This window comes from Mastomys coucha, unplaced genomic scaffold (genome assembly GCF_008632895.1).
Source record: "Mastomys coucha isolate ucsf_1 unplaced genomic scaffold, UCSF_Mcou_1 pScaffold21, whole genome shotgun sequence".
NCBI classification, from domain to species: domain Eukaryota; kingdom Metazoa; phylum Chordata; class Mammalia; order Rodentia; family Muridae; genus Mastomys; species Mastomys coucha.
In genome coordinates this window covers 141,840,328-141,852,692 of record NW_022196904.1, presented here as the reverse complement: position 1 = coordinate 141,852,692, position 12,365 = coordinate 141,840,328, and the positions used below count along the sequence as shown (strand labels likewise).

Genomic DNA, 12,365 nt, shown 5'->3' with positions numbered 1-12,365 from the left:
ACTTCCATGGCCTATTTAACAGAAAAATACACCAAAAAGCTTAGCAGAATAGGAATCTTTAGGAAACTATTTGTGGAGCTGGAGAGATAATTCAGTCAGCAAAATGCCTGCATTGCAATCATGAGGACCCGAGATCAGATCCCCGGCACCCGCATCAAAAGCTAGGCATAGCAGCAAGCACCTAAAATCCCAGCACTGGGGAGGCAGAAACAGACAGAGCCCTGGAGCTCCCCGGCCAGCTAACCTACCTCAATCAGTAAGCTCAGGTTCAGTGAGAGACCTCCCTGTCTAGGCAGAGGACGACTGAGGAAGACCTCCATTCGGAATACACATAAAACTCTCAAGTTATGTGGGCCTGGGAGATGTGTCTCCACAAGACGTGCCAGGTCACATAGCCCATGAAGAATCTCATTCCTCAGAGCTCTTGTCAAGTTCTAGGCTCAGATGCAGAATCAGGCCCTCAGCCAGCACTGCTCCTCCACTGGGAACTTCATGGCACACATCTCCTCAGCCACCAAGGCTGCCCTGTTGTGACCTGAGCTGCCTTGGGGTCTCCATTTTACATCACTGAAACAGAGTAGGAACTGACCCTCCCACTCCTGGGTGCCCTACCTTCCTGCCCACTTTCCTGTCACTGGGCCACCTCTGAAGGCATCTGTAGACAGATAATCCTAGTGCCTCCTCCTCACAGAGGTCGAAGAAACAGAAAGCCTAACAGGAGGCTTCCTTAGATCATTAGGCAGCAATCCCTGTCTCAGAGCCTCAGGGCTCACTTCAGGGATCTTCAGCCCCATTCTGTACCCAGGGCCTGTCACTGCTGAAGTGCAGCAAGAGGCCTACGTGATCTGGTAACTATTTCAGAGGAGCCAGAAAGGACCAATGAGAGTGTGCACTGCCATGTTAGCAATGCAGCAGGAAGGAGGAAGAAAGGCAGAGGGAGCTTCATGCAGACCACGTGGCTCTCCAAGTCCTTTCTTAGAAAAGTTGGCCCTAGGCCCCGCCACCACGCTGGTATAACCCAAAGCAAGTGACTTAACTACTGTGGTAAGATCTGCAATTTATTCTGGTGGATATCTCGTGTGCCCAGCCCTGGACTCCTGCCAGGCAACTCAAGGATAGCTGGGAGTGAAGGGCAATGAACACCGAACTGAAGTGGGTGAATCTTGGCTGTGTCCTCCGGACTTCTAAGCACCATAGTGCATGGTGCAGGAACCTTGCAGCCCTGGGACTCTGTGGATCAAAACCCAAGTCCTATCTCCATGTGTAACCTGGTCACTACTCCACTTAAACAGGCTTGCCTCCTGTTTAAACCTGGGGCAAGGAGAGCTAGGGTGGTTGTGGAGAGGGTACTAGGAGATCCTTAGCACCTCTGGGCATCTATCACAGGCAACCTACCTCTATCACCTTGCCAGGCAGAAAAGGCAGAGAGCTGGCTAGAGGAAACTGCCAGGAACCTGGTCTCTCAAATCCTCCTAGGCTTCCAAATAACCGTTCTGCAACAGCACTTAAAGGAATGCCCTGGAGAACACAGCCAAGCCCCCAGCAGGTCACTTGGTACCAGAGACAGACACACACAAACACATGCACGCATGCACGCACACATTCTCATACATTCTCCCTCTCCCTCTTCCTCTCCACCCTCCCCCTCTCTCTTTCCTGGTTTAGAAAATGGATAGACCACAACTATGCTCACCAGGTAACAGGAACACTTACCTCCCAACCTGGACTGGGACACTGGTGCCCCCTGGTGGAACAGAGTAGCTACACATGTAGCCTAGAACAAAGCAAGCACTGTAGGCTCCAAGAAACAGCCAAGGAAAACCACTGAAAAGAAGGTAGAAAGAGCCAAACCCTAGGAAGTGGAGTGAAAGTGGGGTAAGCAAGAGGTGGCCATAGGTGGGCGGGGCTCTATAGACTAAGGCTGCAGAAGTCACCGCCCCACAAGTAGCCACATCTGCTCTCAAACTCATCAGAGACGACACAGACCACAGAACTCATCAACTTTTATTATGGCAATTGCACAAACAAATGGGTGCTCATCATCCAGTTCAGCAGCAGTCTACCACAGACTCCATTAGTGATCCACGTTATAAATAACTTAGGAGAAGCAAGCAGAGTTGGTAATGCACCCATGGCCTGTGGGCAGAGTGGCACCAGAAGATGGGGTTCCTCCTTGACCCCCAGCACCTTGGCCCACCAGAGGCTGGGTACCCAGGCAGGGGATGTTTCAAGGCACATACAATTTCCTAACCCGTAGCAGCTCCAGGGCCCACCCTGAGACCTGGTTCACATCTGGATCAGCCACACAGATGCATCATCTGCTGCAACCCCTTTAGAATAGTGTAGTCACTTTTACTACTAAACGGGCTTCAGCCCCATCCAGTGCAGGGGCTGCACTCACATCCCTACCCTTTACATTCTGAAAATGAGTGTAGAGAAACCAACCCCAATGTAGTGATGATGTCTGGGAAGCACCATGGGGATGTTCTGTAAAGGTAGGTCTGGTGTCTGCTCTGCAGGGACAGTGGGAAAAGGAAAGAGATACATAAGATAAAGGGCTGCTAGCAAATAAGATTCAAGGCACTAAAGGAGTAGAGGGGTAGGTGGACCTCAGAAAGAGCCAGCCACAAGTGGAGGGCCCCAGGAGTGGAAAGTGGCTGGAAGGTAACCCTGGTCCTCCACTCCAGCCAGGGGCTCCAGGTGACCCCTAGGACATCCAATCATACAATTTGAGGCCTGGGTTTCCCTTGGCATTCCCAGCTCTCTCACCATACCACTGCTGCTATGGTCCCTGCCAGCACATAGGACACACTTGTCTGACATTGGCACAGCAGCTAAAATATGGCTTTCAGGACTTGAAGTCCCTGTTTTTCCTGTTTCTTCTTACGACCTATCTGTGGTAAATAAGATAGACCATCCGTTAATGGACAAACAGAGCTCTGTCATCACTTGGTGTGTGGTTCCACATCAAACATACCAAGTTCCAAGGGACAGCCTGGATGAGCAGGGTCTGAGAGCCAGGGTCCCTGCCATCTAGATTATTCTACATTGGTTCAGCTGTCAGGGATCAAGCGCAGATAGCTGTGCAAAGACATGAACACTTGTTCATGCAGACACCAGAGAGCACTGGGCTCCCACCAGGCTACTCAGGATGTGCTGAGCTGGACCCTGGCAGAAGGAACTCCCAGAAGGACTCATGCTGCACTGTCCAGGGCCTTTCAGGAGGCCTATGTACTTCCAACTAGAGGCTTGAGGCTTCTGTGTGTCCCAACATCTCAGGGCACATCACCTCCATATCCAGTGTTAACCTCAAATCTCAGCAAATGGAGGCCCAGGCTGTGGTGCAGGTAGAAGGAAGAAGGTGGACACAGACCGGGACTAATACCTAGGCCAAGCAGCTCCTGGAGGGTGGAAGCCATAGGGAGGGGTTGCCCCAGGAGGGTATGGAGGTTGAGGGGGCACTGGAGGCTGGGGCTGTCCTGGGAAGCCCAGGAGCTGAGGTTGTGTTGGGTAGGGAGGCTTGTTTCCTGATGGGAGGTAGGGGGACTGTTGAGGATAACCAGGACCAGGAGCTCGGCCCCCTACTGAAGTGTATCCTGGACCAGCGCTGCTAGTTGGAGCTGTAGGATAGCCAGGCTGGGGCAGGCCACTCCTCTGTGGAGACCAAGAGTAACCCACCATGGCCCTAGGTCCTGGTTGAGGTGAGGGGTAAGAAGGACCCAGAGGCCCACCATAGGAGGAAGGCTGGGCTACCACAGGGAAGGGGGCTGGCTGCAGGGGCCCCTGGGCTGTAGGGCCCACCGGCAAGCCTGGGGATGGGCTGTAGGGCAAAGGGTAGGGAGTCACTACAGATGGTTGTGGAGGCTGCTCTTCAGTCTCAGGGGGTGTGGCCTGGGGCACTGGGCGTGGAGGTGGCGGGCGCTTTGGAGGGGCATCTCCAGCCAGCTCTGGCAAAGCTCGAGGCCGCCTCACCACATCCTGGAGCTTCTCTACACGGACTCGACGCAGGTGCAGCAGTGTCCTCATGGAAGAAAAGGACTCTAAGAATGTTTCCAAGGGCACCTCGCCTTCCAGAAACTTCTCAGCCATGGCCTACAGGACACAAGAACTGTTGACATCAGAGGCCTCCCACAGCCTTCCCTGGCCTCCATGCAGAGTGACTCCCTCACCAAATTGCCAGCTCCTTAACAGCAGGACCATGTCTTCCATGGTCACACTGCCCCTTACCCAGCACTGTGCTCAGTCCCTGGTGGTCACACAGGTCTGATCAACAGCCGGACCTATGCTAGTGACCTGTATGCTGGCCCCTGGGCTGCATCCAAAACACAAAGACATCTCTGCCCACTGAGATAAAAGGCACATCCAGAGGGAGGAGACAGCAGAAAGAGGTACAGAGCAACGGCCTAGCTCTGTACCACCACCCATCCAGATGTGTGAGCTCCCTGGGGCCTCCTGTTGGTCATTCATTCCTGATTCAACTGGGGTCCTGATGTAGTGAAGTCCCCTTAACCATGATTTCAGATACTAGCGATCCCCTGATGGTCCAAAAACACTGCATGGAAAATTCTAGAAATAATCTGTAAGTTTTAAGTAACTTTTATTTTAAGATATTGTTATAACTAGTCTATTATTACTTACCATTCATGTATGTATGCATATGTTTGCATATATGAATACACACGAGTAAGGGTGAACACGCACACATGTGCATGTGGAGTTGAGAGGCCAACTTTAGTATCATTCCTCAGGCACTGTTCACCTTATTTCCTAAGACAGAGTCTCTATTACAGGCTCATCAATTCAGCTAGACTGCCTGCCAGCAAACCCAGGGATCTGCCTGTCCCTCCCAGCGCTGGAAAGACAAGCATGTACCACTTTGCCTGACTTTTCAGGGTGCGGGACCAAACTCAGGTTGGCAAGTTTGTGCAGGCATTTGTCACCTGGAGTATGGCCCCAGCCTGTGGTTACTGTTCTTAAGCTCTCATTGAGCCTGCTTTATACATTATATATTATCATAAACATACATGTACAGGAAAAACAGTACTGGCTACACAGAAGAGAGTGCTAATTGTGGTTTCAAGTGTTTACCAGGGGTCTTAGAATGTGTTCCTATACTGTATTGCAATCAAAGTGTGTCCACTAGTACTCAGTGCCGTCTACTCAAGCTCTGAGGTGCTGGGCTCACCTGAGCCCTGACCCCAAGGCCCACTACCCTGTTGAAGGGATCAGGATGCCATTCCCCACCTCACCTCAGACTCCTCCTCGATCTTCATGCCTTCGATCTGCAGAAGGTCCAACAAGGTCCCAGGCTGCAGTGCTGAGGAAAATTTCTCTGGAAGGAAGGGCAGAGAGGTTGCCATTTCAAAAGCACTCCTTTAATTAAAGCTGAGGACCCTGATTTCAGGGAAGACATGGGGCATGCCCTCTGTGTGCTTGGGCCTAGCCACTATAGAGTCCCTGCAGCTGGTTCTGTGGAGTCCTTTTGGTTCATGTAGGTATTCACCATCTTGAATAAAGACAAGCTTAGGGACAGAGCTCAGGTCTTGGTCAAGCAGCTCCCCAGGGGCACAGCCATCCAGGAAGCCTACCTATCTCCACAGGGCCTAGGCCAGCTCTGCAAGGCTCAGGGCTAAGCTGGCAGAGGCAGTGAAAGATACTGGCTGCCTAGATTCCAATTCCAATTCCAGGGCTAGAGAGATGCTCAGCTGCTAAAGGCTATGCCTGCAAATCCCAGCTCCACCTAACTCTAGTGAGATGATCTTAGGCAAGCCCTTGAACCACTCCAGCCTTGTTTTCCTCATCTATAAAAATAGTAAATTCAGGCCATTTTTAATACTATAAAAAATATCACCAGGGTATACAGTAAATATAAATACTCAAACATTTAGATGAACCATAGTACCTACACCTTTACTTATTATCATGTAAAAACATGCAAAGCACTTAGCCCAAGGCATGAAGCACAGTCCATACAATGGCTGCTGGCCCTTTCCTACTCTGGGTATCTAAGCGTGTCGTGTTCTGGGTATTCCAGCTGCCTCCCTCATTCTCCTTGAACAGAAGTATCACTCAGCAGGGGAGATGGCCAGAGTGCTTGTCCGTGGTCAGCTGTCCCTACCCAGCTTGGTTTTCTGCTCCTGGCACCGCTCCACAAGCTTCCGCAGCTCCTGGTATTTGTCTGAGAGGTTAGAGCGGCTGATTTCCAAGGGACCTTGGAACTCCAGGTTCTGCTCTGCCAGGCTCCGGTTGGTGGCCAGTGCCATCTCTCGTTCTAACTGCAGGTCCTGAACCTAAGGAATGCAAGACAACTAACAATGAGCTTAACTGTAAATGGTCAGCCTCAGGCAGGGGGCGCTCCTGGACTCAATGCTCACCTTGGTGCTCAGCCCTCAACCAATCACAGAAGCCTGGGTTTAAAGGCTACACAGGCATTGTGACCCAGGTGCCTTACTCACTTCATCCTGATCAAGAGAGTCTGTGAGAATGACACATGGGAAACAGGCACCAAGGCTAACCACCTACCCATGGCTTCCCAATAGACAAGCACCTGTAAGTGGTTCTGTGCTATGCAGGCCACAGGTGAGGGAGAAGATCCACTCCAGTGGGAGGGAAGAAACCCAGAGTCCCCATCATTAGCCCCAAGTGAAAAAGACATATGCACATACACCATGCATGCATACACATGAGAGGCTGCTAGAGAGAACGCAGGTGGCCCAGGCCAGACCAGAAGCTAGAAATGTCATGAAGTCCCAAAGGTATTAGGGAGGGAGGCCCTGTGGTAGGCAGGGCCCTGTGGTAGCCCAAGACACTGAGCAGGACAGATGTCCCTGCCTCCCAGGTCAAACACAGCCTACAGAGCTATAGATAGTCCCTCAATGCCGTCTGCTGAAAATGCTTCCCCAGCCAGCACCATTGAGCCCTCATGCAGGCTCCTAGTTAACTGTCAGTCAGGCAGAAGCCTTGGAACCTTGCCCAGCAGGCCTAGCATCTGCTTCACCGAGAGGAGAGTTGAAGACAGGGCCACCATCGCATCGCAGTACCATATGGCACCAGCAGAGGGGGCTCAGTACTGGCCACAGAAGTCGGGGAACAGGTCAAGACCAGCTTCCACAGGGAAACAAGGGGTTGGCAACACAGAGCTTTTCCCTCCATCTTGGCCAGCATGTGGCACACCTGGCCAGATGGGCTTCCTCTAGAGCCCCCTGGGGGCATCCTGGATACGGGGTTTCCAGAAGGGCCACCCTGCTCTGACCCCTGCTCAGGGCCTCAAGCCCTATAGCTACCTACAGCCCTATAGCTACCTACAGCCCTATAGCTACCTACAGCCCTATAGCTACCTACAGCCCTATAGCTACCTACAGCAGGCTGCAGCCTACTGGAAAGAGGAATGCTGCCAGCTACCCCTCCACAGACAAGGGTGTCGGAGCTCAGGTTAGAACCTTTATCTGGACTGTCTGCTGTCCAGCCAGAAATGCCATTTAGCCCCTGGACAAGCTCAGTGGCACAGGAGCAGAGTAACTAACTGGAAAGTGTGAATGTTAGCCAAGGAGGCTGGAGGATGGCTCAACAACTAAGCACACATACTGCTCATCTAGAGGACCTGAGTTTGGTTCCCAGGACCCATGTCAAGTAGCTCACATCACCTGCCACTTCAGCTCCAAGGGATCTATCTAACAGACTCTTCTGGCCTCCAAAGGCACTGCACCAAACATGCACCAACCCACACAGACACACCTGTACATATAACAAAAAATACAGTGTTAAAAAAGGGAAAAAAGCCGGGCAGTGGTGGCGCATGCCTTTAATCCCAGCACTTGGGAGGCAGAGGCAGGCGGATTTCTGAGTTCGAGGCCAGCCTGGTCTACAAAGTGAGCTGCAGGACAGCCAGGGCTATACAGAGAAACCCTGTCTCAAAAAACAAAAAAAAAAACAAAAACAAAAAAAAAGAAAGAAAGAAACAAACAAAAAAGAAAAAGGAAAAAAAAAAAGCAGGCACACTCTGAGTATGGGGTCTGCCCTTCCTGGCCACATACCCTTGGGCATCCTTATCTGTCCATGGCTGGTCCCTGGGTCTGAAGCACTATATCCATGCTGTGCCATCCTTCCTGAGGCTTGTCTACACAAGTCCACTTCTTCCGACCCTCAAGCCCATCTCTCACAAACACCCTATGAGGCCAGCAGAGTTCCACAGCTCCCTGGAGCTCCCCACATGGTAGCCCCTGCACTCACTCTCTACAGAGATGAACACTCCCCGCCACCTTTCTCTTCTGCCAGCTCTTCTCATGGCCCCACAGTGACACAATTACTGCCCTACTGCTGTGACAGACAGACAGACAGACAGACAGACAGGCAGACAGACAGACAGACAGGCAGGCAGGCAGGCAGACAGACAGCCAAAGACTTTCTGAAAGAGTGAGTAGCTTGCCCTACTTTGTTTCTGTCTGTCCCACAGTGAATATTTTTTCCCCTCAGAGAATTCAACTCATTTGCTCAGACACGGCTACGCCAGAAGGTTCAATCTGTCCTTTGGCCAGGAAGCTGCAGCCCTTACATTCCCAGGAGGTTATGCTTTTCCATAGGACTGGAGACTTGCTCAGCTTGGAAGCAATGAACGAGGGCTGGGTGAGAGCTGGATGCGGGCTTGCTTTTGCTGAGCTCCACTCCCTTCAGGAACAAGCCTGGGAATCCCCTTAACATTCTGTTGCTCATTGCTGACTGAAGAAATACTTAGGGCTAACAAGATGGCTCAGTAAATAAAGATGCTTGCTGCTAAGCCTGACTGACCTGAGTTTGAACCCTTGGCTCCAAATGGTAGGAAAGAACCAACTCCTGAAAGTTGTCCTTTGACCTTCACACTTGTGATGTGGCATGCATGCACATATATGTGTGTGCACAGACATAGGACACAATAAAAAGAAGAGACCCTTGGAGTTTAATGGCAAACATTCAGCAACATAAAATCTAAGATGCAGACACCTATCAGTGACACTCTTGTTCTGGATTTCAAAGAGCCTACATGACACTCATGGAATTCTGGATTTCAGAATGTCTCAGAATTTGTGATTTTTTTTTGTTTTGTTTTTTGTTTTTGTTCTTGTATTGTGGATATCTAACTAGTAAATCTACGCAAAACATTTCAAGAGCCAAGACATGAAATCTGAAAAACTTACATCCCAAGAATTTGTGGTAAAGGATACTCAAGACTGTACGTGACTTTGCTCCAATGCCACTGAAGCCAGGTCACCCTGCTTCAGGGCTGCGAGATGAGTCACACAAAGACCTCCCCTACTCCCTGCTGCAAGGAGGTCTTTCTAACCCAACCCTGGTCATCTTCAATCCAGCAGAGAAGCCTGAACAGGGTTGGGGAGCAGTAGGCAGTAGAAAGCACAGCAGAGATGGATCCAGGACCATGTAGCATGTGCACCCACGAAGCAGGGCTAAGGCTCCGGGGAGGCTGACTGGATGCGAATTGGACAACTTCCTGTTCTTTAACACAGTAAATTCACAGAACACACAGCACATCTGCTCATCAGAAAAAAGGGCACACATCAGGAGCCTCTCATTACCTGTGCTTCCTTCCCTCCTCAAACAGATGCTTCCAGAATGATGACCAGCTACCGCTACTCTGGGGGGGTACCTGTGGGTATTTTTAGCTGGGTGGCCACATTGAGTCACCTGACCTCCAGCTCACAGGAAGGTCACAGGAAATAGTGACAGTGAGGGCCAAGTCATCTCTGTAAAGACAGCAGGGTGGTGCTTATTCCTATAAGGAATTATAGGAATTCTGCGATTAGAAGCTGAGAGGTGGGGTACTGGCTGCAGTGGGCAACAGGATGAAACATGAGTGAGAATATCACAGTGGAGGAAGAAGCAACCCCCCACAAACACACCCTAGTGCATGAGTGAGCTGTCTCTAGACCTACACTGGAATGGTGTGAAGATTCCTGGGCCATTTGGGTCCCTAGCTGTCCTAGTTCAAGGTGTGCTCGGCACTCCCTTGGGCTCCCAGAGGACCCACACCCTGGCTTGAAACCTCAGGGCTCCTCTAGTAAAAGCCAAGGTAAAATTTGCAGCATAAAGTGAATCCTGGCTCAAAACTCCTGCTAAGCATGAATCCTTAACAAGCATTTGTCAGGTGAGTGGGATGGCTCAGTGAGGAAGTGCCACCAAGCTGACAACATGAGTTCAATCTCTGGATCCCTTATGGTAGAAAGAAAAAAAACATTTCTTGCAAGTTATACCTGGTACACACACACAGACACACACATACACAGACAGACACACAAACACACATACACACTACACACAAACACACTAAATAAATGTAATAAAAATTTAAAAGACCTTAAGTGAGGCTGGAGATATAGCTTAGCCATTAAAAGTACTGATTGCTCTTATAGAGGACCAGGGTTCAATTCCTAGCACCCATATGGCAGCTCACAGTAGTAACTCCAGTTCCAGGGAGTCCAGCATCTTCTGATGACCTCTCTGGGTTCCTGTACACACCTGGTGCACATTCATATAAGTGTCCACACACACACAGAGAGAGAGAGACAGAGACAGAGAGAGAGAGAGACAGAGACAGAGAGAGAGAAAGAGAGAAAGAGAAAGAAGAGATAGATAGATAGATAGATAGATAGATAGATAGATAGATAGATAGATAGATGATAGATAGATAAATTTGTTGAGTAAAAAGAATCAGCAGCAGCAGCATCTGCCAGCTTCCTTGTACCTCAGGAGACTCCAAAGCTAACCGGGCAATGGCTTCTGGGTCATTCTGCATTTCCTCCAGCTCCTGCAGGGTCTTGTCTTTCAGCCCCTCCATTTTCTCCTGCAAACACAAAGCAATACCCAGTTTAAGGAAAAGTCACCCAGATCCCTCCACAGGAGGGGCCCAAGGAGACATGAGGGTGGAGCCCTAGTCATTTATGCCCCCAAAATCCTAAGACAGATGAGAAATCTGTAAAACTACTTGGCAGCCACAGTTGTAGATAGCGGGGAGCTGACTGGAAAAGATGAGTGAGGGGTCAGGCTGCAGGGATAGACTAAATTTGGCCCCAGGCCTTGGTACATGACTACTTTTGTCTGAACCTGATTTAAACACCCATCCCCCCCCCCCAAGGGCTTTACAGGCCTCAACAGCACAGGCCCAGCTATGTCCCTGCCTGTTATATCTAGTGTTCTAGTGACCTCAGGTCTCCCTAAGTATTCTACAACTGCAGTCCTCTCCACAGGTCACAGAAGGAAACTGTCACATCTGTGCCCTCACTAGAACGGGAAAAAGAAAAATCATCAAATCACCTTCAAGGGTGGTCAGAAGAGGGAAAACCAACAGATCCAGGCAGAAAGCTGCGCTGACAGGGCAAGGGTCAGCAGGCCTCTCCCTGCCACTGTCCCAAAGGCTATCTGTCATTTGAATGACAAGTCACAGCCAAGCTGGGGGCAGCCAGGAGGAAGCAGTCACACCAGGAAGCGCCTTTCTGCTGACAGGACCCTCATGTTGAGTGTTCTTACTGTGAAGGCTGCTAGTCTCCAGAAGGTTCTGGCTCTGCGGAGATTAAGGGCCCTCTACCCTTGTTAGAGTTTGCTGGGAGCCACGGTGACAACTCAGCCTAGAAGGCATTTGGGAACTAAGAGCCAAGGTGTCAGACAGAGCCACCTTCTATGGGCCTCAGTTACTCTCTGTAACAGGAAGGGAATGGCATCCCTGGGTGAAGAGAGAAAGTAATGAGCAATGATGACAAGCTCCCTTTGATGAGGTCTTCATCCTGGTTTGGGCCTGATCTGTCTGTCTCCTTTCACATTCCAAGTGACTTGGTGTAAAGAATGAGTGGCATGGGGGCTGGCGAGATGGCTCAGTGGGCACTCACTGCTCTTCCAAAGGTCCTGAGTTCAATTCCCAGCAACCACATGGTGGCTCACAACCACCTGTAATGAGATCTGACGCCTTCTTCTGGTGCATCTGAAGTCTGCTACAGTGTACTTATAAATAAATCTTTGAGCCGGACTGAGCAAGCGGGGAGATCGGAGCGAGGGGGGGTTGACCGGTTGAACAGAGGTCCTAAATTCAATTTCCAACAACAACATGAAGGCTCACAACCATCTGTATACAGCTACAGTGTGTACTCATATACATAAAATAAATAAATAAATCTAAAAATATTTTTAAAATGAGTGGCATGGACACCTGCTAACGAGGAGCTACATAAGTAGGGAACAACACCAGTCATCATCCCCTGAAGGCTTCACATTGCCCAGCCTCTCACATCAACCTTATCTGCACATATATAAACACATTACACACACATAAGTGAGAGGAAGGAAGGGAGGAAATTCTTTTTTTTTTTTTTTTTTTTTTTTTTTTT

At 50.2% G+C, this 12,365-nt stretch overlaps 1 protein-coding gene across 5 annotated transcripts in view; it reads right to left on the bottom strand.

Moving 5' to 3' along the window:
• Nucleotides 1-1,984: 1,984 nt before the first annotated feature.
• Vps37c (VPS37C subunit of ESCRT-I) overlaps nucleotides 1,985-12,365 on the bottom strand; it is a 30,246-nt gene continuing 19,865 nt past the window's right edge. For 4 of the 5 annotated variants that reach the window (XM_031389711.1, XM_031389713.1, XM_031389712.1 and 1 more), the window contains exons 2-5: nucleotides 10,733-10,831; nucleotides 6,119-6,290; nucleotides 5,250-5,332; nucleotides 1,985-4,092 (exon numbers count right to left, since the gene is read on the bottom strand). In XM_031389711.1, coding sequence (XP_031245571.1) covers nucleotides 3,379-4,092; nucleotides 5,250-5,332; nucleotides 6,119-6,290; nucleotides 10,733-10,831 — 1,068 coding nt within the window. In that variant the 3' untranslated portion in view covers nucleotides 1,985-3,378. Of the gene's footprint in view, nucleotides 4,093-5,249; nucleotides 5,333-6,118; nucleotides 6,291-10,732; nucleotides 10,832-11,301; nucleotides 11,376-12,365 lie in introns of those variants that run through there. The other variant, XM_031389714.1, reaches the window with a different exon arrangement.